This window comes from Gopherus evgoodei, chromosome 1 (assembly GCF_007399415.2).
Source record: "Gopherus evgoodei ecotype Sinaloan lineage chromosome 1, rGopEvg1_v1.p, whole genome shotgun sequence".
NCBI classification, from domain to species: domain Eukaryota; kingdom Metazoa; phylum Chordata; order Testudines; family Testudinidae; genus Gopherus; species Gopherus evgoodei.
In genome coordinates this window covers 164100673-164126655 of record NC_044322.1, presented here as the reverse complement: position 1 = coordinate 164126655, position 25983 = coordinate 164100673, and the positions used below count along the sequence as shown (strand labels likewise).

General features: G+C 41.8%; 1 protein-coding gene across 1 annotated transcript in view; it reads right to left on the bottom strand.

The window, feature by feature from the left end:
• Nucleotides 1–25143, bottom strand: part of HLCS (holocarboxylase synthetase) — a 209545-nt gene extending 184402 nt beyond the window's left edge. The window contains exons 1-4 of the mRNA XM_030578034.1: nucleotides 25040–25143; nucleotides 13338–13490; nucleotides 7705–7867; nucleotides 842–1803 (exon numbers count right to left, since the gene is read on the bottom strand). Coding sequence (XP_030433894.1) covers nucleotides 842–1803; nucleotides 7705–7756 — 1014 coding nt within the window. The 5' untranslated portion in view covers nucleotides 7757–7867; nucleotides 13338–13490; nucleotides 25040–25143. The remainder of the gene's footprint in view (nucleotides 1–841; nucleotides 1804–7704; nucleotides 7868–13337; nucleotides 13491–25039) is intronic.
• Between the last annotated feature and the right edge of the window lie 840 nt (nucleotides 25144–25983).

Genomic DNA, 25983 nt, shown 5'->3' with positions numbered 1-25983 from the left:
TGTGTTTTTTTTTATTCTGATAGTATTTCTAGTTGATAAATTACCCTTCCCTGGTCCAAGTTGTAACTTATCCTTGTTAACAAACGGCAACATGGTTTGAAATTTCAATCTGTCATGTTTTGATTTTCCTCTCTCAATCAAATACTTACTCGAACCTGCATTGGTCTCGGACAATGGGAAGGTGACAGATTAATAACTGCTAAGGGCGAATCTGACAGCTACCATAAACAAGGAATGTTGAGATTTGCGTTTGGCAAAGTGAGTTCAAAAGGAATGTGTCATCTGTATATCCTGTGGAGCCCTGGTGAGGGGAAAGCACCTTGGAAAAGCCCTGATGAAGTTTTCCGAAGTGAGTAATTGCAAGATGACTTATATTACCAGAAAAATAAACATCTATACATAAGTCTTGAGTCCTGAAAGAAAGGTCTGTCCTATAATTAAAATAAGGGTAAAGATTGCCCATTTCTAAGGTTTATATTCTTGCATTTCTGTTCCACTTGGTTCTCTGCATCAGAACTCAACAAGATGAGCCCAGTAAACTACATCATCATCTCCCTCCTGCTTTTATTTTGCTACAAATGGACAAAATGTTATTTCCCTACTCTAATGACTTGAGTCCCATAATTCAGGAATCCTCTGTACAAATAACTTCAAACTAAGAAAAATTCTGCCTCAGTCCTTTGCCTAGCCTATCAAATTTGAGGCAGGTATTCCTGTTTGTGGACTTTAGAGAGGAATCAAAAATGAACTTATAATTTAAGTCAGTTGAAATCTAGGAGCACACCATAATAAGCATATTATACTATGCAATAAACAACTTAAGTCTTCTTACACACAGTACCTGACACAGAATGGCTTCTCCATGATCTCCATATGGCAGGTGAACAACAATCATATCTTTATCTGCATTATTTAAGTGACTCAACGACTTCACTGGGCTGAGATTTTCTTTAACCTTTTGCTCAAAAACACTGCCACTGGTCAGAAGGTTTAATTTAACTTCACTGTTATCTGCTTTATAGAACACTAATTCTTGGATGGTCTTCTTCCGTTCACTTTTGCTCCTTATCTGTATACTGCCAAAGGTAAAAGAGGCAGAAAGCCCTAAAATCTTCCCACCTTTTGACAAGTAGGTCAGGAACTGTTTGTGATTGTCCTTCGAAATGGGTTCCTCTGTGGCGATAACCAACAATAACGAGTTATCAAGCCAGGGAGCTTTCAGAACTTGTTCCTCAGCCAGCTGGTAGATGGTGTAGCTGTCTGTATCAATGCACTCCTTGAGCACTGATTTTATCTTCTCAAATTTGATTTTCATAGGGTCAGAGCCCACATAAATTAAGATATTGGGAGGCTTCCCAGTGAGGTTTATCCTTCTTAGTTCTCTTGCCAGACAGCCATCAGTAACTTCTTCCATGCTAGCACTGCAATCATCAGGAAGTTCTGGAATGTTTTCTGATGAAGCATATCTGACTGACTCAATGGTGCTGTTTTCAAGTTCAAAGCATTCGTGGCAGCTGGAAAGGTGCAGGTGGTGATGTTTACCAGTATTTGTCTCTCTTTCAGATAGGCTGTTAGGCTCATCATGACGCTCACTTCTTTTCTCCAGCCTGGATTTCTCTTCTTTCACCTCCTGGTCCACTCCTCCTGTAGAATCAGCTGACACTGATACTTGTTTAGTTGCAGCTTCAAATGGAGGAGCAGGGGTCAATTCATCCATGTGCGCACTATTAGTGCTATTCTTCTCTTCAGTAGGTGCAACCATCCGCTCTAGCTCCTTTAGAGCAGATTCCTGTAAATGGACAGCTGAGAGATTTCAAAGGAAAAGTTAAAAGCTGTATAAAAATAGCAATGTTGAATGTCACTACCCCTAGTATGCACTTTGGCATTAGATTTAGCTTCCTGATAAATCACTTACACTAGTTGTTCTCAACTAGAGGTACGCATACCCCTGAGGGCAAATGGAGGTCTTTTAGGGAGTACATCAACTCATCTAGATATTTGACTAGTTTTACAACAGTCTACATGAAAAGCACTAAAACTCAGTACAAACTAAAATTTCATACAGATGGTATGTTTATACTGCTCTATATACTACACACAGAAATGTAAATATAATATTTATATTCCAGTTGATGTAGTTTATAACTATAACTTATCTAGTAAGGAGGGCTTTAAACTAGGTTCGACGGGGACAGGTGAGCAAAGCCCACAGGTAAGTGGGGAACAAGACCTGGGAGATGGGTTGGAAACAGGAGGGAGCACGGGCTATAATGGCAGAGAGGAAGGAGGGTCAGGGCAAAGCTGGGAGGCAAGATCAAACCAGTATCTTAGATGCCTATATACAAATGCAAGAAGTATGGGTAATAAGCAGGAAGAACTGGAAGTGCTAATAAATAAATACAGCTATGACATTATTGGCATTACTGAAACTTGGTGGGATAATACACACGACTGGAATGTTGGTGTGGATGGGTATAGTTTGCTCAGGAAGGATAGACAGGGGAAAAAGGGAGGAGGTGTTGCCTTATATATTAAAAATGTAAACACTTGGACTGAGGTGGAGATGGACATAGGAGACGGAAGTGTGGAGAGTCTCTGGGTTAGGCTAAAAGGGGTAAAAAACATAGGTGATGTTGTGCTGGGAGTCTACTACAGGGCACCTAATCAGGTGGAAGAGGTGGATGAGGCTTTTTTCAAACAACTAACAAAATCATCCAAAGCCCAAGATTTGGTGGTGATGGGGGACTTCAACTATCCAGATATATGTTGGGAAAATAACACCGCGGGGCACAGACTATCCAATAAGTTCCTGGACTGCATTGCAGACAACTTTTTATTTCAGAAAGTTGAAAAAGCTACTAGGGGGGAAGCTGTTTTAGACTTGATTTTAACAAATAGGGAGGAACTTGTTGAGAATTTGAAAGTAGAAGGAAGCTTGGGTGAAAGTGATCATGAAATCATAGAATTTGCAATTCTAAGGAAGGGTAGAAGGGAGTACAGCAGAATAGAAACAATGGATTTCAGGAAGGAGGATTTTGGTAAGCTCAGAGAGCTGATAGGTAAGGTCCCATGGGAATTAAGACTGAGGGGAAAAACAACTGAGGAAAGTTGGCAGTTTTTCAAAGGGACATTATTAAGGGCCCAAAAGCAAGTTATTCCGATGATTAGGAAAGATAGAAAATGTGGCAAAAGACCACCTTGGCTTACCCTTGAGATCTTGCGTGACCTGCAAAATAAAAAGGCGTCATATAAAAAATGGAAACTAGGTCAGATCACGAAGGATGAATATAGGCAAATAACACAGGAATGCAGAAGCAAGACTAGAAAAGCAAAGGCACAAAATGAACTCAAACTAGCTATGGGAATAAAGGGAAACAAGAAGACTTTTTATCAATACATTAGAAGCAAGAGGAAGACTAAGGACAGGGTAGGCCCACTGCTCAATGAGGAGGGGGAAACAGTAACGGGAGACTTGGAAATGGCAGAGATGCTTAATGACTTCTTTGTTTCAGTCTTCACTGAGAAGTCTGAAGGAATGTCTAGTATAGTGAATGCTTACGGGAAGGGGGTAGGTTTAGAAGAGAAAATAAGAAAAGAGCAAGTAAAAAATCACTTAGAAAAGTTAGATGCCTGTAAGTCAGCAGGGCCTGATGAAATGCATCCTAGAATACTCAAGGAGTTAATAGAAGAGGTATCTGAGCCTCTAGCTATTATCTTTGGGAAATCATGGGAGACGGGGGAGATTCCAGAAGACTGGAAGGGGGCAAATATAGTGCCCATCTATAAAAAGGGAAATAAAAACAACCCAGGAAACTACAGACCAGTTAGTTTAACTTCTGTGCCAGGGAAGATAATGGAGCAGGTAATCAAAGAAATCATCTGCAAACACTTGTAAGATGGTAAGGTGATAGGGAATAGCCAGCATGGATTTGTAAAGAACAAATCGTGTCAAACTAATCTGATAGCGTTCTTTGATAGGATAACGAGCCTTGTGGATAAGGGAGAAGTGGTGGATGTGATATACCTAGACTTCAGTAAAGCATTTGATACAGTCTCACATGATATTCTTATAGATAAACTAGGAAAGTACAATTTAGATGGGGCTACTATAAGGTGGGTGCATAACTGGCTGGATAACCGTACTCAGAGAGTAGTTGTTAATGGCTCCCAATCCTGCTGGAAAGGTATAACAAGTGGGGTTCCGCAGGGGTCTGTTTTGGGACCGGTTCTGTTCAATATCTTCATCAACGACTTAGATGTTGGCATAGAAAGTACGCTTATTAAGTTTGCGGACGATACCAAACTGGGAGGGATTGCAACTGCTTTGGAGGACAGGGTCGAAATTCAAAATGATCTGGACAAATTGGAGAAATGGTCTGAGGTAAGCAGGATGAAGTTCAATAAAGATAAATGCAAAGTGCTCCACCTAGGAAGGAACAATCAGTTTCACACATACAGAATGGGAAGAGACTGTCTAGGAAGGAGTATGGCAGAAAGAGATCGAGGGGTCATAGTAGACCACAAGCTTAATATGAGTCAACAGTGTGATATTGTTGCAAAAAAAGCAAACATGATTCTGGGATGCATTAACAGGTGTGTTGTAAACAAGACACGAGAAGTCATTCTTCTGCTTTACTCTGCGCTGGTTAGGCCTCAACTGGAGTATTGTGTCCAGTTCTGGGCACCGCATTTCAAGAAAGATGTGGAGAAATTGGAGAGGGTCCAGAGAAGAGCAACAAGAATGATTAAAGGTCTTGAGAACATGACCTATCAAGGAAGGCTGAAGGAATTGGGTTTGTTTAGTTTGGAAAAGAGAAGACTGAAAGGGGACATGATAGCAGTTTTCAGGTATCTAAAAGGGTGTCATCAGGAGGCGGGAGAAAACTTGTTCACCTTAGCCTCCAATGATAGAACAAGAAGCAATGGGCTTAAACTGCAGCAAGGGAGATTTAGGTTGGACATTAGGAAAAAGTTCCTAACTGTCAGGGTAGTTAAACACTGGAATAGATTGCCTAGGGAAGTTGTGGAATCTCCATCTCTGGAAATATTTAAGAGTAGGTTAGATAAATGTCTATTAGGGATGGTCTAGACAGTATTTGGTCCTGCTATGAGGGCAGGGGACTGGACTCGATGACCTCTCGAGGTCCCTTCCAGTCCTAGAGTCCGTGAGTCTATGAGTCTATATGGTAAAAATGAGAAAGTAAGCAATTTTTCAGTAATAGAGTGCTGTGACACTTGTATTTTGATGTCTGATTTTGTAAGCAAATAATTTTTAAGTGAGGTGAAACTTGGGGGTACAAAAGACAAATCAGACTCCTGAAAGAGGTACAGAAGGCTGGAAAGGTTGAGAGCCACTGACTTACATTACTAAAAAATTTCCTCTTCTTAGACACTAAGACCTACATCTCCTGAAACAAAGAGTAAGTTTATTTTGTAAATCCCTAGGAGAGTATATCTAGCAGTTAGAGAGCACTTAAGGCTCTTAAGCAAAGAGGTGCTCTCATTGATCCCTAACTGGTTAAAGGATAGGAAACAAAAGGTAGGAATAAATAAATAGTCAGTTTTCACAGTGGAGAGAAATAAACAGCAGGGTGCCCAAGGATCTGTGCCGGGAACTGTACTGTTCAACATATTCATAAATGATCTGAAAAAGGGGGTAAAAAAAATGAGGTGACAAAGTTTTCAGACAACACAAAATTACTCAAAATAGTTAAATCCAAAGATGACAGCAAAGAGATACAAAGGGATCTGTGACATGCCAGGATACAATCCAGACTAATGAGTAGCTGTGTCACCCCTGCCCTGTAACCTGTGATATTCTTTACTATGCCTTGCTGCTCACAAACAGCCTCCAGCATGTAGGCACTCCCAGCTATGTCTGCGGGTGCGGCAGTCAGCCAGCCACATCTTGGCGCTTACCAGCCTTAAAATTTACCAGCAGGTGACCACCACACACTCCCAGTCTCAGATTTTCCCCCAGAAATGTATGTCCTGTGCTGCCCAGACCTCTCCTGGACAGGGCAAATATACTGAGTCCATTATTCCTTTAAGGGAATAACATGCACATACAACTTGTTACCTCACATGGAGTTACCCAGCTATTTTAATTTGAACAAACTGGATTAGATAAAGCAGTAAAACCAGTTTATTAACTACAAGTAATGATGCATAAAAGTCAGAAATGATTACAAGAAAAATTAATAAAATGCTTACTGGTATCTACTTAAGAAACTCTCTTACTTCCAAAGCAAACTTTTTCACCACATGCTCCAGTAGATTACTGACCAAACTCTCAGGAAAGGATCTCTTCCTCAGAGTCCAATCACTGTTTGTCTCTTCAGGTGTAGCAAATGCGATGAACAGGGAGAGAGAGGGGGGTACCTTGGGGTGTTTGTCCCTTCCTTTTATAGTTTCAGTCCCCCTCTTGAAAAACATTTCCAGGTAAATACCTGGAGCCAAAGAGTCTATGTGGAAGGATATTTCCTACTGGCTTTTTCACCTGTTTGAATGTCCTTTGTCTTCCTTTTCTGCCTGATAACACGGTTTACTGTTAAATGCAAATTAAGAAGAAGAGCACACATTCCTATGTTTAAGAAAGACATGTTTTCTAAATTCTGTTTGGGCAGAGCAGTGGGATTTGGAACACGTGTTACCACCACCATGTAGGGAAATCTTATAACTTCCCATACCATACTGCCACACATATTTTACCAGGACAATAATGACCAGAAAACGATGAGTTCTCAAATGATACCTTAACAAGGCATATTTTGTACAAAGATAATTACAGCAGAGCGTAGGTTGTGAATACAGGAGTGTATTTTGTCACAGGATCTTACAAAACTGGATGACTGGGCAAAATAATGACAGATGAAATTCAATGCTGATAAATGCAAAGTAATGCATGCTGGAAAACACAATGCCAATAATATATACAAAATGATGGGGTCTATATTAGTGGTTACCACTCAAGAAAGGTCTTGGAATTATAGTTTTCAGAGAACTATCTACATCTGCTCAATGTGCACGTGACAGCCAAAAAAACAAACGGTTAGGAACCATTAGGAAAGGGATATATAATCAGACAGAAAATATCATAATGTCTCTATAAATGTCCTTAGTATGCCCACACTTTGATTACTGTATGCAGTTCTGGTCACATCATCTCAAAAAGATATATTAAAATTGGAAAAAATGCAGAGAAGGGCAACTCGTACACCCCGCACCCCCCCTGCGCCCCAACCCCCTGCCCTGAGCCACGTTTCTAGAGACTTATGTAGTAGCACCTGGGATACTCTGGGACTCTGCAAAAATTAAAGCTTATTACGGTAATGGTGGCATTAGCTATCTGTTTGTTTATGAAGCAGTAATAACTGGAATAAGAAAAAAATTACATACAGTTTCAATTAAAGACATTCAACTCCTTTTTTCAGCTATCATTCTAACAACACATATTACAAATGCAAACTAAAAAACGTCAGAAACAGCAGTCGAAATACATTTTTAAAGATTCGTATATTTGGCATTAAATTTAAAATACACCTACCCTTTAAAATGAGACTGCCTCTGATGACAGTGAAACGATTATTCCTATGCCAAAGTAAAAGCATATATTTTTGTGTATAGATGCACTGAACTCATTAGAAGACTTAGAATAAGTGAAACATTAAGATACTTCATTAAAACTGAAGTGAAGATACTTACAAACAATCTTCCGTGGCACCATTCCATTATCCATCTGCAGTCTGTCTTCCATGAATGCTATTCCAAGGTTACTGAAGTTATCCACACTTGCTTCAGCAATTAGTTTATAAGGGTCTCCAGGTTTATAGGCCAACGGTGAACAACAGTCTGACCACTTTACAACCTAAGAAGATACACAACAGCATATTTTCCCATTCTAAAGAGAGAGCAATTAAAAAATCCAATTCCATGAACATGCGTTACTAAACAAAGGTGATATTTCTACCCTGAAGAGTTTACAGTCTAAAAAGAGAAACAGGCAGAACCAACACAGAGAATATTAACTTACACATAAATAATAAAGTTAGCGCAATTCAAACACTGGGTGACAAACATCAGTTCAAAAACGATTGACCTTAAAAAAAAAAAATCTGTATCCCAAGGGAGATCACTGAATATATCATTATCAAAACCAGTTTCCTTAAAATCATGTTGTCTTTAAAAAAAAAACAACAAAAAACAAAAGTAACCACTGCAATCAATTTTACCCTGGAATAATACATCCCAGATAGAGTTCCCAATTCCAACTCACATTTCTGCACATAGTGCATCCTCTGTGGCTAAGAATGTCAGTACATAAGCTCAATTACACCCAAAACAACCTTATCAAAGAAGGGTCATGTCTTGTACAAAGTATCAGGTGCTACATAACTTCCATTCAGTCTTGACAAAGGTAAACAAGAGCACTTCTAAACAGTTTTGAGAAGAAAGAAGAGTGGAACAAATACTTCTTTCCCAGAGATCAGAGCTTTGGAAATTTTGGGTAGCACACACTAAAGGATTTCCTATAGTAAGCAGCATGGAAAACATTGTATTCTACAGATAAAGCTCTTCACTTGCTCTAACACTTAAATACACCATTGACATGCCTTTCAAATACAAAAATTACATAAAGAATTCAGGGGCAAGAAGCAAAAAGTAAGCCACTTGGATTAAATTAGTCAGCAAGTCATTTTATAAACTTTTGAAAAATCTCCCTATCAAAAGCAGAAAAATTCTAACACACAAAAGACCCAAGATCTACATCAGTTTCAAGCCTATTTTATTCTTAAGACAAAAGCACTACAGAGAAAACATATTGAAGCCAGTAAGAGAGCCTACATACATGCTAATAAGTTTACCAGAGTTTACTGCAACCCTAACATGGGCTCTGGCAGGAGCAGTCCTTCAAACCCCTATCCAACGGGTTTTCTTGTGTTTTCAAGTTCATCACTGCTTAAGCTCAACATTAGCATAGAGTTTTAGGGGACCTCAGTAGGCCCATTCTTTCCAAACCCTTCCCTAAAGAGTGAGGCCCTCCATTGACCAGGGGTCCTGTTTGCTGGATCAGGAAGAAGGTCCTGAACCTGTTTAAAACTAGGCTATTTATCCAAAAAAACATTTTTTGTCTGTTGGTCCCTATAGAATCCAGTTTGAACTAGAGTATGCAAATCTCCCCAAGGTTTGGCTTCAAAGGGCTGATAACCAGCAGAATTATATTAGCATTCCCCTCCCCTTAAAAGAATTACATAAAACTCTAAAATAACACGTACGCAACTGCATTTTTAACACAATGGACTCCAAAGATATTTAACCTAATTCAATAAAGTTTATCTTAATTCCATAAGGTTTTTCTTTATCACAGGATATTGTCTCTGTCACATTTTTAATACTACTACTTTATATTTTAGTGTCTTCTAGCCCCGGAGGACCTCAAAGCATGTTATAAACATTACAAAATTAGCTTCAATACTTTACTCATCTATCTCATAAAGGGCATTAGAGTGGAAGCCTGACTGGAGACAGGAGCCCTGGTGTGTGGTAGCCTGCCTTAAACCACTGTGCCAGATCCTGGTGTTGACTGAGGCCCAGGAGCCACTAGTTAGGAGGATGGGAAGTAAAGCGAACCCACCCATTACCGATGAGCTCACCGTCAGGAAGGAGGAGCTGCCCATAGGGGTAAAGAGAGAGCAGCATCTGAGGGGCCCAGACCACACAGGCAGAAAGTAGTGAAGAAGCTTCTGGGAATCTGTGCTGCTCTGAGTGAATAAGCAGAAGCTTCCTCAATTCAGTAATAATGCTCTGTAACCTTGGGGAGTTTGGAGATTTGGAATGGCAAAAGCAGTGAACCTTGGAGTTTGAATCTACTGGATGAGGTGAATACTGTGGAGACAAGAGTTTCAGTGAGGAATCTCCCTTCCTGGGAGCTCTGCGGATAGTAATATCATCTACGTTGGACTGAGCTGTGATTGGTAAGGAGTCTCTCTTTCCTAGTGGGAGTTCATGAAGTTTAAACAGAACTTTGAAGTTGAGAGTTGGTTGGCATTGATGGATTTGGAAAGGAGCTCACCCTCTCCACTTTGTAGACAGCTGCAATATCACAGCAGTGATTGCTTAGCAGCAAATGAGATGGAGTGAGCTGGGAAGGAGTCCTCTCTCCCACTTTTTTGAGAATAGCAGGATGGCCCCAATTTGAAGACTGAGAGCTCTGCTCCACCCTTCCCTCAGTTATGTGTGGTCCTGTAGTGTGTAGACATTTGCCTTGGAGATTGTTTGAGGAACCCCATATCAACAATAAAGCCTAGACAGCACATTTTGGCCAGATCTTCAATGACTCCCCTCAACCAGCATTTTTTTTTATCTAATTCTACTATAGTAGATGAAATGAGGAATCCTCTCTCTGATTTACTACTCTGGCCTTCAGCAGCAGATTGTGAAATCCAATCTTTTATTTTAGCCCAATAATAGAAAACAGTTCCAGAGGAAGATCTTCTCCCCACTGAAGTTCTTCAGCAGACTCCTGCTTGGTGGTCTTCAGTCTCAACTAAATTACTGACTGTCATTAATGACACTGGAAGGATTCTGTCAGGCTGGCATTTTAGTATCATAATTCCTATTTTTTAAAAAAGAGAACAGAAAGAATCCTGCTTCATATAGACCTATTGATCTGTTAGATATGGCAGGGAAAATTTATTCTAGATATTTACTATCCAAACATGAAAATATAGGCTTTGGAGGCTTCTTTACTACATGAATAAAAGTCCAGCTTCAGGGCTGGTAGAGTCAGAATTGATAATTGTTTTATTCTAGCCTGTATTATTTATTACTACACTGTGGTTGAGGTCACTAACTTGCCACTTTCATAGATCTAAAGATGGCATTTGATTCTATTAACCAAGACAATCTTCGAGTGAAATGAAGTATGATGGTGTCACCTGGCTGTTCGCTTCTCCCAGGCTCCAAAGCATGCATTGCTATGCCCAGTCTTTTCAAGGAGGTTTATTTCTTAAATACAGGTTATCAAACAAACAGAAAATAGTCTTAACTCAGTCCTTGACTCCAGGCTTCAGGGATACCCTGCCAGGGATCTCTGGCATGCCAGATCCTGGCAGCCTCCCAGTCTCAGATGGCTCTGCTCCCTTCCTGGAACAGAAGCCAGAGAACTGACTCCCTGAGCTCCTGGCCCATTGTTCCAAGGACCCATCACAGGAGCTAGCTCCACTCCACTGTGGCTTTCCCTCACAGGGCTCAGCCTGTCTCAGGCCTTTCTCCTTCCAGCTGCCTATTAGTAGCCCTTTATAGACCCAGGTGTAGCCTAGCCCTCTTTATTTAGCTAGATTGGACTCACCAGATCCAGTCCAGGGCTTAAGTCTACTCACAGAGACCAGATACCTGTGACAGATGGGTATCCATCTAAAACTTCAGTATATTTTAGAGAATCTACATGAAGGCAATATGGCTAGGGTAAGAACTGAAGTCAAAACTGAACATACTAATATTTTCTCTGCTTCTCAGCGAGTATGTCAAGGATCCCTTCTGGCACCTCTTCTCTTCAAATGTATATATTAATGATGTGATGTATGTTTTAAAGGAAGATAATTTCTCTCCATCACAAATAAAGGGTAGATCTATCCCAGCATTATTATATACCAATGGCAAGGCTGTTTTATTGCAAACTCTAAGAGGCCTCTACCTGTTATCTCGTTTTTCTTCTTATTGTAATTCTCAAGATATGGTTCTCAATTATAAGAAGGCCAAAGTCATGATTTTGGGATGACCCCTCCACATATTGGGTTGAAGACAGAAAACCACCTTGCAGAAAAAGTCTTTGCTCTTACTTATTTAGGAATAAAGTTTCATCATTTGGGCTGCTGGTCCCCTCATCATAAAGGCTTAAACAAAAGATCCTTAGCTCTGCTCAAGGTGTGCTCTGTTTTACACACTCATATGGTGGGAACAGAACAGTCCCAGTGCTAAGAATGTTTAATGCTAAAGTAATACCACAGACGTTTTATGGGGCCAAAGTTTGGTTCAGAGGCCAAATTTCAGCACTAGAAATTGTTTCAATAAAAGGTAGATATGGAAAAGTTCCTTCACATCTTTGTTTTGGCAATGTAAATCTGGAGTGCTGGAAAATCTACCTCATCTTTTGGATTTTAGAATTTTCCAGCTTCTGATGGCAGGCTGGATTTTACCTAGTCTTTACAAAAAATAATCTTTATCACCATCTCAAAAAGATAATGTTTTTAGTATTTTCTCAGTCCTTGGTAGTAATTTAATCGGTGGCAATTTTTGTCCTTTTAGCATTGTGCTGAAGAAGAGAGAGTTTTAATAAGGTTCTGATTGACAATTTAATGCATTACATGGGAATTGCTGTTGTTTTAGATTGTGTATGTTTCTCTGTTTGTATTCATAAAAGACATGTCAGATGCAAACTAATAAAATTGACTGATTGAGTTAACTATTACCCCTATTTTACAGAAAGATAAATTGAGGGACAGATTAAGAGCCTGGTTTTGGCCTAAATTTAGCAATGACTTCAATGGGACTTCTCACAGGCTCAAAGTTTGGCAAGTGCTTAAGTATCTTAATGAAAAGGGTTACCAAACACTGCAGTTCATTTACAAGAACTAGCATTGTAGTTGCTCAGCACATCTGAAAATCAAGCCCTAACTGACTTGCCCAAGATCAGGCTGGAAGTCTGTGGCAGTCCAGAACAAATCCTCAATTTCCTGATTCCTAGTCATGTGCTTTAATCACACCACCATCCTTCTTTCCTAACAGAACTGGCAGAGGGCACACAGACCAAAAGGCACCACCAATGAAGTGGGGCGTTACCATTCATGTTACATGGCTTCACCATACCTGGAGGGGAACAAATTTCTCCCAAAATGTAGTACTGAAGTGTTTAGGTGCCTTACAACTTTAACAGACCACAATAACCAGATGGCCAGCTTTATCAAGCTGTTTGTTACCTACACTCTCTCTCTCTCTATTTTAAAACTATTGCTTTTACAATTACCATCCACCAGCCTATTTAAGAGCATTGCTGAGAACTAACTGTCTTAGTAAAATGCCTCTGATTTTTATCCTAAAATATAACACAGTGCTGCTCCAGACACAGATACAGCAGTAGTGGGCTATAAATCTAATGAATACGGATAGGTATGATAATGTGGATGGAAGTTATATTTTGTCCCTTATCACACTATTTCTGTATCCACCTATCATGTGATAAACCTTTTTTTAATTTCAAAATGTATTAAATAGTTTAAACTACTAAAACACACTTTGTCAGAACTACTTTGTTTAAAAAAATGAACAGAACTACTCACCTTTTTTGAGGAGCTAGATATAGTCTGTAAATCATCTGCCTGGGCAGAAACACTTTCAGTCACAAATGCTATATGTTCTGCATCAAGTATTTTATCAGAATAAATAAAAGGAGATATGAGAAGTAGAGTCCATTTGTTTAAGTCATCCAGGGACTAAAAGAAACAGGAAACAAAGAAGCATCAACAATATATTTTGGAAATGCTTTGAAGTATCTTTATATTCCTTAATTAGCAAGTATTTTGCTTTTAAGATTTCACCAATTACAGTAATTTTCCAGTAACTTACCTATTTAAACAGCTAACCCACTGCTTATATGGCTGTCTGTTTTTGTATTAACATATCTTTAAAGTCAAACTATTATTTTTCTGTTACACAGGGAGGTAGTAACAAAAAGTAAGCAGGACAAGGCAAGCCAGGTAATGGAATCAAGAGGTCAAGGTTGGCGAGGCCATGGGAAAATTGGGAAGCTTCCTTTTTAATTTATGCAGGTGTTGTTGTAGACGCAGAATCCCAGCTTTATTCAAATACATGTATATAATCATGTAGGCATATAATATAATGGTTTAATTACAACAAACTGTTTAGGTTGAAGGCTGCAATGCAAGGTGGGATTAGGTGGGATATACTGCATCATATGTTGTGGTTAGAGTGGGCAACATCAGGGGGCCTGTGTTCAAACAGAAAGCAGTCTGTTCATTCCTCAGCAATCCTGGCAGAGGCCAGATGCAAATAATGACATTTGTTGGCACTGAACAAAGGTGGGTGTTTTTGGAGTATCTGAAAATGTAGACATGCTTGCAAAGCGTGCTATAGGTCACATTAGCAATTTGTGTGCTATCAGTGGTTGGGGAAGACTATAGTATGGTAACAGATTGCGGGAGGTGGTAAATCAGGTCCCTCCCACAGGCCCCTAGATACAGAAACTGGGGTTAAAGATGCAGAAATGGGGGAGTAAGCTGAAAGGGGGGGGCTGGCCAAACGCCTCATCTCTGGTTAAGCTTGGGGTTTTAAGGGTTCTCCTTTGGAATTAACTTAACAGGACAGATAAGACATATTAAGGGGAAGGGTTTAATTCAGGGTTCAGAATCCCCTATATAGCGGAAAGAAATTACATCATGTCCAAAAATTTGAAATTCTTAGTTGGGTTAGGTCATGTTGTACAGAAAAAGATTGCACAAGAACTGAAGGCTAGTAGAACAGCCGGGCCATTCAATCATTTACCTATAAAGAACTTGTGGGTGTCTCCCCTGGGCTTGGTCCCTAAGAAAGCCCCAGATGAGTATCGACTGATACCCTGCCATACCCAAGGGGCAGCTTAGTTAATGATGCAACAGACCCAAACGGATGCTGCTAACACTCCGGAACCCTGATATCTGATGCCATTCAGTATAGTGCAGAGACTGGCGGCATCATGAACATTTAAGAACTATGACAGAAGTTTTAATGATTTTGTCCCATTTCAGAAGAGGGTGGCCTGTCCATGATGTGGCTGATTCCAGAGGACCAGGTGCTTCAACACACAGTGTCGCTGGCAACACAGAGACTGCCATCAACCATCTCCCAGTTGCCTATTGATTCTTACAGTTGTCAGTAAGCCTATTGGTTACCCTGATCCTTGCAGCAGGTTTTTAGTTCGGAGGTCTATAATGGGGCAGTTACAAAGCATAGCCCTTACAGGTGATACACATTGTTCCATCACTGTTAATAGGCTTAGTGATTTGGTGCAAATTCTCGAGCACATGTCATTGTGGACAAGAGGCAGCCTTGTTCAGGGCTGCATTCCTCATAGCATATTTGGGGCTTTTAGGATCAGCGAACTAGGGGTTGGGTTACAGAGGGATACTTCAGGAAGGGCTTTGGAGTTGATGGATTGAGCCTTGAGGCTGTCAAAAACAGATCAGGGAGACTGGGGTAAATACATTATGCTTCAAGAAGGCAGCGATGTCAGGATCTGCCCTGTGAGGGCATATATGAAATAAGACCCTTTACTCATGGACACAAGCCTCCTAACAACTTATCAGTCAGTTACAATGTTCAGATCGGGGCTGATGAGGTTGGGGCTTCCAGTCCTCCATGACTTTGGTTCCCACTCATTCTGCATCAGGGTAGCAACACAGCTGGGTCTGGGGAAATTCAAGCAATTGGGCATCAGCACACTAATGCATATAGGTTGTACATGAGACCACAGGTTGGGAATCGGGTATAATTTTCTCATGTTTCCTGTCAGATACATGCAGTCAGGCTAAGTAGATGGTGGTGTGGATCTGCGGTCACAATATTGTCTACTGGGCACATATGCAGATTTCCAGGTTGCCTGGAGGTTCACAGATGAGCCTCAGTGACAAAGCAATCCAGAGCTGGCTGGCAGGATGGGCATGCTATGGGACCAGCTGATGCCCATTTTATACTCTGTGGTGGCCCACAAGCAGGCACTGGATGCGACTGTGGTTCATCTTGGGGACAAAAATTTGGGAATGTGCAAAGGGGTAGACTTGATGCTCAAAACTAAGAGGGACTTGAGGATGATGGCTAGAACTTTTTCCAGGAGTCCAAATTATTTGGTCAGACATGTTGCAACACAAAGTATGATGAGGAGCCCCCAAAGGTCAACAAGGGTAGGACAGGGAGGTGGCCAAGATTATATGTAGTCAGTGGTGATTGGCAGTTCCTCATCCAGACATAGCCTATGGAGCACGAGAGTTATTCAGAGAGATCGGGATCCCTCTTTCCAACTGAGGAGTGCAGATATTTTTGGCTGACATTAAACAAGACACCAGTAAATGTCTGGGAACTTGACTGGCTATGGCATGGAGGCAACCAAGCTAATTGCTGGCACTTCCCTGTGGCAGATGCATGTAGGTACACCAGTGGGAATGGACATGGATCAGATAAAAATTGATAGGTAAAGGATTTAAAGGAGGTATACTTTAAAGGAGAGGGAAAAGGGGAATTCGGGGCTCCTAAAACAGGGAGTCAAACCCCTCCCTCCTCTTGGTGCTCTTAACCATTACATGAAGGGTTGGTAGGGTCCCATCATCAAGATGGCTGGAACTAGAATGGAACAGGAAGAGGTATGATGGTAGCCCTAAAGTTTAGGGAAATCATCATGAAATTACCTGTAGTGTACAATTTTATCTGCCAGGTACTCCCAAATATTTTAAGAACAAAGTTGCAGCCTAATTAAAAGCATATCCAGTCTCCCCATCCTTCTTCTAGCATAGCCAGACTGGCTCTTTTATATCAACACATCTTTAAAAATAAGCACACATGATTTTCCTGATGTGTCAATACTATACTGTATCCTCTCGCCTTTCTACATCATATGATTTCAGGTGCAACAATATTTTAAAATCCTACAACTTACTGAGAGCATGTTTATAAATATTGTAACTACATCCAGTAGCAGCAGCAAGCAATGCAGAAAAATTATTTGAAAGACCAGAACACTTAAGCAAACCATCTAATATTTGTTATTCTACCAAAAACCGTGTTTAAAATTTATTTGTGGCTGAATTAACTTTATTTTTCAGTTGTATTTTACAGAAACTATCATTAATATTTCAAAAGTACACAGCCCTTTTTTGGCACTAAATGATGCTGGGAGCAAATCAGGTCAAACACAGTTGTGTGAATCTTCATTAATTTCACACAATAGAGCAGGTGTGCATTTCCCTGACACAGGCCTTAAGGGTGTACAATCAATCTGTATTCAAATAAAAGTATGTCAACATTTTTAATTATTTGTCTAACATGAAGAATTAACTGAAGGGACTGGTAATGGGTTATATCACCAAAGCCTGCCTGCTTTACTAAAGCAAGTTATAGAGTCAATACAACTACTCTTTAAAGTCAACAGGAATTGGCTCATAAAGCTTTTCATTATCTTAAGCACCTGGTCTGATAAAGGTCAGAAGTAATCTTGAGAAGCTGCCACTTATGACCTCATGACACCTTGTATTAAGAAAGCTACTGATCACAGTCCAGAGCCCAGCAGACAATCAACTCCATCACTGAAAGAATCAGAGGAGTCAAAGGTGGGAGGATTGAACTACCCTCACCATAAGGTTCAAGACTATGTACAGAACTCTGTATTGCTGCTGCCTATGATGGTTTAAACTATTGGAGAGAGGATAGAGACCAATACTTCACATCACCTGCACTTAAAAATCATGTGATTAGATTACAAAAAGCTCTCTCTTTAAGAGTGTTAAGTAATATTTGAACCCATTCTAAAGAGTACATTTAGAAATATTCATTTGTATTGTTATAGCCCTCAAATTTTCAATCAGGTTTGAGGGCCCCACTGTACAGACATGGGTAGAAACAGTCCCGTGTCCTGAAGATTAACAAGCTAATTAAAAGTCATAACTCTTTTGGAACTTTTAAAACTCAAAAATAGCCAGTAACTTTTAAAAACATTTTATATAAGAAAAGCACTTCTCCGGAAGGCTGAGACCAAATTTATGAACCTCTTAAAAAATTATAAATGCAAAACCAACAAGCGTATAACACAACCTGCATGAACAATACTACAGACACAAAAGCTATCTTTAATATTTAAGTACGGAAGAGCATCTGTGTTTCCAAAAACCAAACCAAAAAGAGGACAAAAATGACATTGTTTAAGAGAAGCTTAATATATGGTGCAAGTAAATCCAGAGTAAACCACACAGGACTTTTGTGAATCAACAGGCATAATTCCCATCACCTCTAGTCAAGTGGAGAATACGCTTTCTTGGAACCTGAACCAACTACATAACCTTCCTTAGATTCTGTCGCCGTGGTTTTTGAAAGAGAAAAACAAGCATTAAGTCATCTGTTCACAACCAAGGGAGCAGAGAAACAGACTGTTCTATGGACCAACTCAGTCAATATTTGGCAGCCTTTTCGTGGCTTACTGAAAACATTTCCTCTTTACCCACGTAATTTGAGGAAAGCTTTTCTGCTTCCTGAGAAGAGTACTTCATGCTGGAAGGGCATAATGAGTGGGGTCCTACAGGGATCGGTCCTGGGTCCAGTTCTGTTCAATATCCTCACCAATAATTTAGATAATGGCATAGAGAGTATACTTATAAAGTTTGCAGATGATACCAAGGTGGGAGGGGTTGGAAGTGCTTTGGAAGATAGGATTAATATTCAAAATGATCTGGACAAACTGGAAAAATGGTCTGAAGTAAACAGGATGAAATTCAGTAAGGACAAATGCAATGTACTCCATTTAGGAAGGAACAATCAGTTGCACACATACAAAATGGGAACTGACTGCCTAGGAAGGAGTACTGGGAAAAGGGATCTGGGGGTCATAGTGGATCACAAGCTAAATATGAGTCCACAGTGTAATGCTGTTGCAAAAAAAGTAAACATTCTGGGATGTATTAGCAGGAGTGTTGTAAGCAAGACACAAGAAGTAATTCTTCCACTCTACTCCGCACTGATTAGGCCTCAACTGGAGTATTGTGTCCAGTTCTGGGCCACATTTCAGGAAAGATGTGAACAAATTGGAGAGAGTCCAGATAAGAGCAACAGAAATGATTAAAGGTCTAAAAAACATTACCTATTAGGGAAGATTGAAAAAATTGGGTTTGTTTAGTCTGGAGAAGAGAAGACTGAGAGGGGACATGATGACAGTTTTCAAGTATGTAAAAGATTGTTACAAGGAGGAGGGAGAAAAACTGTTCTTCTTAACCTCTGAGGACAGGACAAGAAGTAATGGGCTTAAATTGGAGCATGGGAGGTTTAGGTTGGACATTAGGAAAAACTTCCTAACTGTCAGAGCAGTTAAGCACTGGAATAAATTGCCTAGGGAGGTTGTGGAATCTCCATAATAGGGGATTTTTAAGAGCAGGTTGGACAAACACCTGTTAGGGATGGTCTAGGTAATACTGAGCCCTGCCTTGAGTGCAGAGGACTGGACTAGATGACCTCTCAATGTCCCTTCCAGTTCTACGAGTTTTTGACTCTACCTGATCAATAGCATGCTTCATAAACATTTCAATTACATTCCTTTTTAAATGGTTGGTGACAACTGCAGCCACAGTACCTGAAGTGAACATCCACATACAGAGAACCATTTGAATGCTAGCAAAAACGAGAGATTAAGAAACATTCCTTTCTACATACACAGATAATATTCAGCAAAGAGTCCTGTGGCACTTATGGACTAACAGACGTTTTGGAGCATGAGCTTTCGTAGGTGAATACCCACTTCGTCGGATACATGCATCTAACGAAGTGGGTATTCACCCACAAAAGCTCATGCTCCAATACGTCTGTTAGTCTATAAGGTGCCACAGGACTCTCTGCTGCTTTTACAGATCCAGACTAACACGGCTACCCCTCTGATACTAGATAATATTCAGTATCACAAACAGGATATATAACCACTACAAAACTATTTTAAAGCAGACAACCATCATTGATGCCAAAAGGGACAGTTTACATTTAAAATCATTTTAATATGCAATACAGAAATAGATTTGTTTACAAATAAAATAAATTTTAGAAACCCAATTTTAAAACTTTTTAAATCAATTTTCTGTTTGCAATTCTCAGCTTGGATAGTGAATGTCAAAAATTTACTTTCAGTTTTATTTATAAATAAGTTTCACATAAGTTTCTTCATGCTGCACTACTTGCATTTCAAATTAAAAAAGGCTCTTCGTCTTCACTTTCAACACCCTTCATGACCTATCCCTCCCTCAACCTAAAATGGGGTCTGGTCCTTCACTGGGACTCCTAGGCCCTAAGACAAAACAAATAACAAAAAACTAGCAAGAAATAGATATGTTTTAAAATAACTTTCACTGACATTCAAAAAGGCTTATGGAAAAACATTTCTATTAGCTTTTAAATTTATAAAAACTTGCTTCGACAAAATTTAAATATGGCCCAAATTTAAGCCAATAGTGCTCCTTTAAGGCTCAGACAAACCCATAAAAGCAAAGAATAGCAAAGGCAGACCTAAACCTTAGCTACTGTGAGGTAAGGTAACAGGCAATCTCCCATTGTTCTTGTATATTACATTTCCTCCTTAATTAAGCTTTTTCCTTATTTTGTTGCTTTGAGAGTTCAATATCTTTCTCTGGATTAGTTTTTGTAGTGTAATTCTCTGAATTTTAAAAGTGATTTCTAATCTAACGTTGTATACGGTAATTTTATCTAATTGTAACATCAGGACATATTTAATCATGCAATTAACAAAATTTTACACAACCATTTCACCAGCTTAACCCAGCCTACTAGATAAATTTTTGTACATATAGTGATGGACAGATTCTGCAGAATCTAACTTTCATTCAAAAACAAAAAATATTCAAATCCTTATGCTGCAAAGATAACTCTCCAAAACTACCATCATTTTGAATCTGCAAACTAAGGCTAGGTCTACATTTACAAGCTTACAGTGACACAGCTGTACCGATACAGTGGGCCGCTATAAGGCTATGTCTACTCTGCGCACCTGACGTTTCCCCCCAACAGAGCACTGTCCACTCCAGCGCTTTTCATCAGCAAAACTTTTTTCACACCCTTGACTGAAAAATTTTACCGACAAAAGTGCAGTGTAGATACAGCCTAAGAGCGCCCATGTAGTCGTGTTATGCTGACAGGAAAGAGTCTCCTACCCACATAGTGCTGTGCACACGAGCACTTATGCTGGCAGAATTTACATCGCACAGGGTGTCTTTTTTTCACACCCAAATTTCAAAAATTTTTGCCAACAAAAGTGCTCATGTAGACATGGCCTAAAACACTGTACTCCACTAAGACCGCACCAACGCTGCAGAGTGGAACAATTACTATCAATGTCTTAACATACAACACACCTGTTAATGCATCCAACAATATTTGTCTTTTTCACAACTGCATCACATTGCTGAATTATAAGTCTCTTCTTGATATACTATGACCCCCAGATACTTTTCAGCAGTATTACCATCTAGCCAGTTATATTCTGTTTTGTAGTTATGCTTGATTTTTCCTTCCTAAGCACAGCACTTTTGTGACCCAGGAATCAGTTGGTGCCAACTGGGAGAGGGCACAGAAGGTGCATAGTATTTTGCAGGGATCCCCTGGATTGGATATATGCATGATAGTTCACTGAAGGATGACATGTAGGGTCTACCAAGAGTCAGCAGCCCACTGGTCATCATAATCACTGCAAAATATATGTATAGATAATATTTAAGGAGTTACATATCTACACTAAAAATTAAACTTTAACGGCCTTGGAGTTAAGGCAGGGGACATTCTTCAGAAATATTCCTTTCAGGCAGCAAACACCTATGTCCCCGTCTGGCTATTTGTATATTATATCCTTAATAATGTATGCCTATTTGCAGATTAAGCTAGAAGCAAATTAAGAGATTGTGAAATCAACAAAAGCAAAAGTCTACAAGAAGAAACAAAACAGTAGAGGGGGATCCTGTTTATGAATAAAGACCAAGGATTGTTCTAGCCTATCTTGGAATGCAAGGGGACAGGTGGGATCCTTCACCTAGGAGGCAAAGGGGGGAGGAATAGCTCAGTGGTTTGAGCACTGGCCTGCTAAACCCAGGGTTGTGAGTTCAATCCTTGAGGGGGGAATTGGTCCTGCTTTGAGCAGGAGGTTGGACTAGATGATTTCCTGAGGTCCCTTCCAACCCTAATAATAAGCTATAAGCATGCTTGCCTCAAAGAGGGTCTACAGCTTAAGCCCAGCTGTAAAGCATTGCAAGGATTTGGGGTGAGCATTATTCTACAAGACATAAAAGTATTTGCTCATTAAATCTAGAATGCATGGTATTTTATCTGATATGTGAACATATGTTTCCAATACTTCTACTTGCTACTAGTGGAATCTCTATGCTTTGTTAAATAAACTTATGTGTATAGTCAAATAAGTATATCTAAACACTGTGTGTTAAGCAGAACAGTGATCTGAGGTGGAAATTGTAAGCTGGGGAGTACCATTTTTTTGGAAATAGCAAATCTCTGAACATTACAAGTGATCAGTCAACAGGACACTAAAGGGAGACACTTAGAAGACTTCAAGGTTGAAGTTGCCAACTGCTATCCTGCAGAGCACAGCAGGATCTGTGAAGCACTGAGGGGAGCACTTGTGCTGGTTAGGGAACTGAACCATAGTTCAGAGAAAGCTTCCTCACACTAAAGGTAAAGCGGTACCAAGGTGCCTCACAACCCCAAGAAGTATCAAACTTTGCACTTGTCTTTACTGAATTTCAGCTTATTGAGTCGACCAATACCCCAATTTTTCAAGATTACAGCAGAACCCTCCTTTAGCTGATCTAACTGGGACAGAGGCCAGACTGAAATATCAAAAATTGAGGTAATCCAGAGAAAGGGAAAATGTGAGGCTGCAGCACCATCTAGCAGCCACAGGAGAGATCATCCGCTTCTGGACATGTGCATGCTGGTTGTTCAGTTAATACAGAGAGGCAGATAATGGATGGTTGGATAAATGTGGTTCTACTGTATTAGAATCTTAACCCTGTGCTCTAAAGTGCTTGCAACATCCCCTTCCCGCAAGATTGGTATCATCTGCAGTTTTGTACACATATTCTTTATTACAGTAGAACTTGAATGAAAATATTGACTAATACCAGACCCAAGATAAATCCCTGCAGTAACCCACTAGATCAGGGGTGGGTAAACTACGGCCCACAGGACCATCCTGCCCAGCCCCCAAGCTCCTGGTCCTTCCTCTGCTGTCCTCCGACAGCTTTAGCTCGCTCGGCCACTGCAATGCTCTGGACAGTGGGGCTGTGAACTCCTGGGGCAGCACAGCTGCAGAGCCCAGCCTGGACCCAGTCCTCTGTGCTGTATGGGGACGGTGGTAGAAGCAGTATGGCCCGGCTCCAGTGGTGCCAGCAACTGGTACTTCAGGCAGCGCAGTAAGGGGGCAGGGAGCGTGGGGGTTGGATAGAGGGCAGGGGAGTTCAGGGTGCTGGTCGGGGGCAGGGGTTTGTGATGGGGGCAAGGGCAGGGCAACATGAGGTTGGAATGGGGGCAGGGGTGCTGGAAGGCAGTCAGGAAGGAGAGGGGGGTTGGATGAGACAGCAGGGGGCAGTCAAGGGACAAGGAGAAGGGGTGGTTGGATGGGGCAGGGATACCAGGGGGGCCATCAGGAATGAGAGGATGGGTTGGATGGGGATGGCAGGGGTCCCGGGGCAGTCATGGGGACAGGGAGCAGGGGTGTGTGGGTGGGGCAGGAGACCCAGAGAGGCTGTCAAGGAACGGGCAGGTTGGATAGAGCAGAGTTCCCGGTGGGGGGGGCCACAATCCCCTCCCCTAACTGGCCCTCCATACAATTTACGAAACCGGATGCAGCCCTCAGGCCAAAAGTTTGCCTGCCCCTGCACTAGATATATCCTCCAGTGTGACAGCAAAACTATTGATACCTACTTGAGTTCAGTTTTTCAACCAGTTGTCCACCTACTTCACGGTAATTCATTTAGGTCACATTTCCCTAATGTGCTTATGAGAATGTTATCTGGACTTTATTGAAAGCACATCTACACTTGGATCTTAACACACTAGCACACAAGAAAAGTTATTTTTACATATGTTAATTGGTTGCAGTAACTCTTAATCTTGTGTCTGTGGTTTACCTTAACCAGTGAACAGTTGCCTTGTTAACACATTCAATACACACAGATTAAAAACACATCTTTTTCCCTAGCATAGATATGGCCTAACGGGCTAAACTGGTCTGGTTAAAACCCAGGGATCCCCACTATGCTTAAGTCACCACAGTTATAGATGTTAGTGACAGTATACACTAGTCACTAATGTTGTTCTAATATTCAGATCTTGATGAGTGACTGCAAGGTCTTTGAAACAGAGGCAGTCTTTAACCTTTTGTTTTTATAACACCAAACTTATTGATGACCCATAGAGTTACTGTTGTATGCAGCTTAGTTGTAGCCATGTCAGTCCCAGAATATTAGAAAGACAAGGTGTGTGATGTAATATCATTTACCGGACAAACATCTGTTGGAGAAAGAGACCTGAGGAAGAGCTCGGAGTGGCTTGAAAGCTCCTCTGTCTAACCAATAGAAGTTGGTGCAATAACATATTACCTCACCCACCTTCTCTCTGCTGGAATTACAGCAGCTGCTGCTATGAGACTGATGACCTATCTTGGATGTTTACGGTCCTAGCTCCTATTTCTGTGAAGCCCTGGGGCAGTGATATTATCTTTGGATTCAGATGACTGAAAAGTTAACATGGGGCTTCCCTCCAGTCCATTGTCAGCTTGAGGTTCACTCCAATTTTGTCCCTGACCCGACTCCCCTCCACACACACGAATCCCCAGCTCCAGCGAAGCGGTGCTTTAAGACAGCCAGGAGAGGGCGTGAGGCAGAGGGACTAGCACTGCAGTGCGGATGTAGCTGTTCAATTTACACTTTCTCAACTGCTAGTCCAGTGACCGTGCTCCTGAGACGCGGGGCTGTTCTCCCCCGAGCTGTGCTGGCCCAAGCGGCGTTATCCACTGGACCGACCTTCCGGGCACGGCCAGGACAAGCCCTTCCCGCAGTTACACGGGAGACCCCCTCGCTCTCCCCAAACACCCTCCCCACAGGCCTGGCCCCCCAACCCCCATCTATGCCCCACACACAACACGCCCCGCCTCTCCACCTCGGGGCTGCCCTCGGGCCCCCAGCCACGGACGCCCACGCAGGAGGCCGGGCGCGGCGGGTACCTGCGGGGTCTCCTCAGTGAAGAAGACCTTGTCCCCAGCCGGAGGCAGACGGGCTCCTCGCCCCGCCCGGGCGACCCCTGCCTGCGCCGCCGCTGCCAGCTGCGGAGGGGGGCAGCCCGCGCCGCCGGCTGCAGCCGCAACAACCGAAACGAAAGCGCAGCGCGCGCGGTGCAGGCGGCGCACGGTGCGTCGGATGAGCCCGGCCCAGCCGGCCCCCCCAGCGCGCCCAGAGGTACAAGTAGCACAGCGTGATCATCATGGCCCGGCCGCGCCCCCCTGCGGCCGCAGCGCGGCGGGGGTGGCCCGCGGCGCCCCCTCTGGCTCGTTCCCGATTGGCTGCCCTGCCCCTCTCGCCCTCGGCAAAGAGAAAAGTAGCTCGCCGGTTGGCTATCTACGGCGCTCTGAGTGGCTGCCCGCAAGGAAGCGGCTTCTGATTGGTTTGGTATCTTTACGGCCCGCTCCCTTTCCTGTGCGCAGGCGGCAGCGAAACAGCTGGTTCGGGCGCCGCTTGTGCCTTTCCGGCCCCGCGCCGGGCACTGTCTTGTCCCAGCGCCAGCCGCTGCCGCGGGGAGGGCGAGAGCGAGCGCTGTTGTACCGCCCCCACAACCTGGATGAACTGGGTTTCATCCTCACAGGTGGTTTTAAGGCACCTTTGAGCTGCTGCGTAGCACAGTGATGTTGTCCCATTTGTTGTTTCATTCTGGAAAAAAAAATTGCAAAAATGCGAAGTGAAAGTACAGGTCTAGCGTGCCCGAGGGGGGCCTTAGTAATAGCCATTCATTTGGGGGCTCTAGGAGAAGGCATTAAATTCCACAGTTTCTCAAACCTCATTGCATTGTGATCCCCTTCTGACAACAAAAATTACTACACAACCCCAGGAGGGGGAAGTGAAGCTTGAACCCACCCAAGCCCTGCAGCTCCTTGGGGGGTTGCGAGCCACTTTG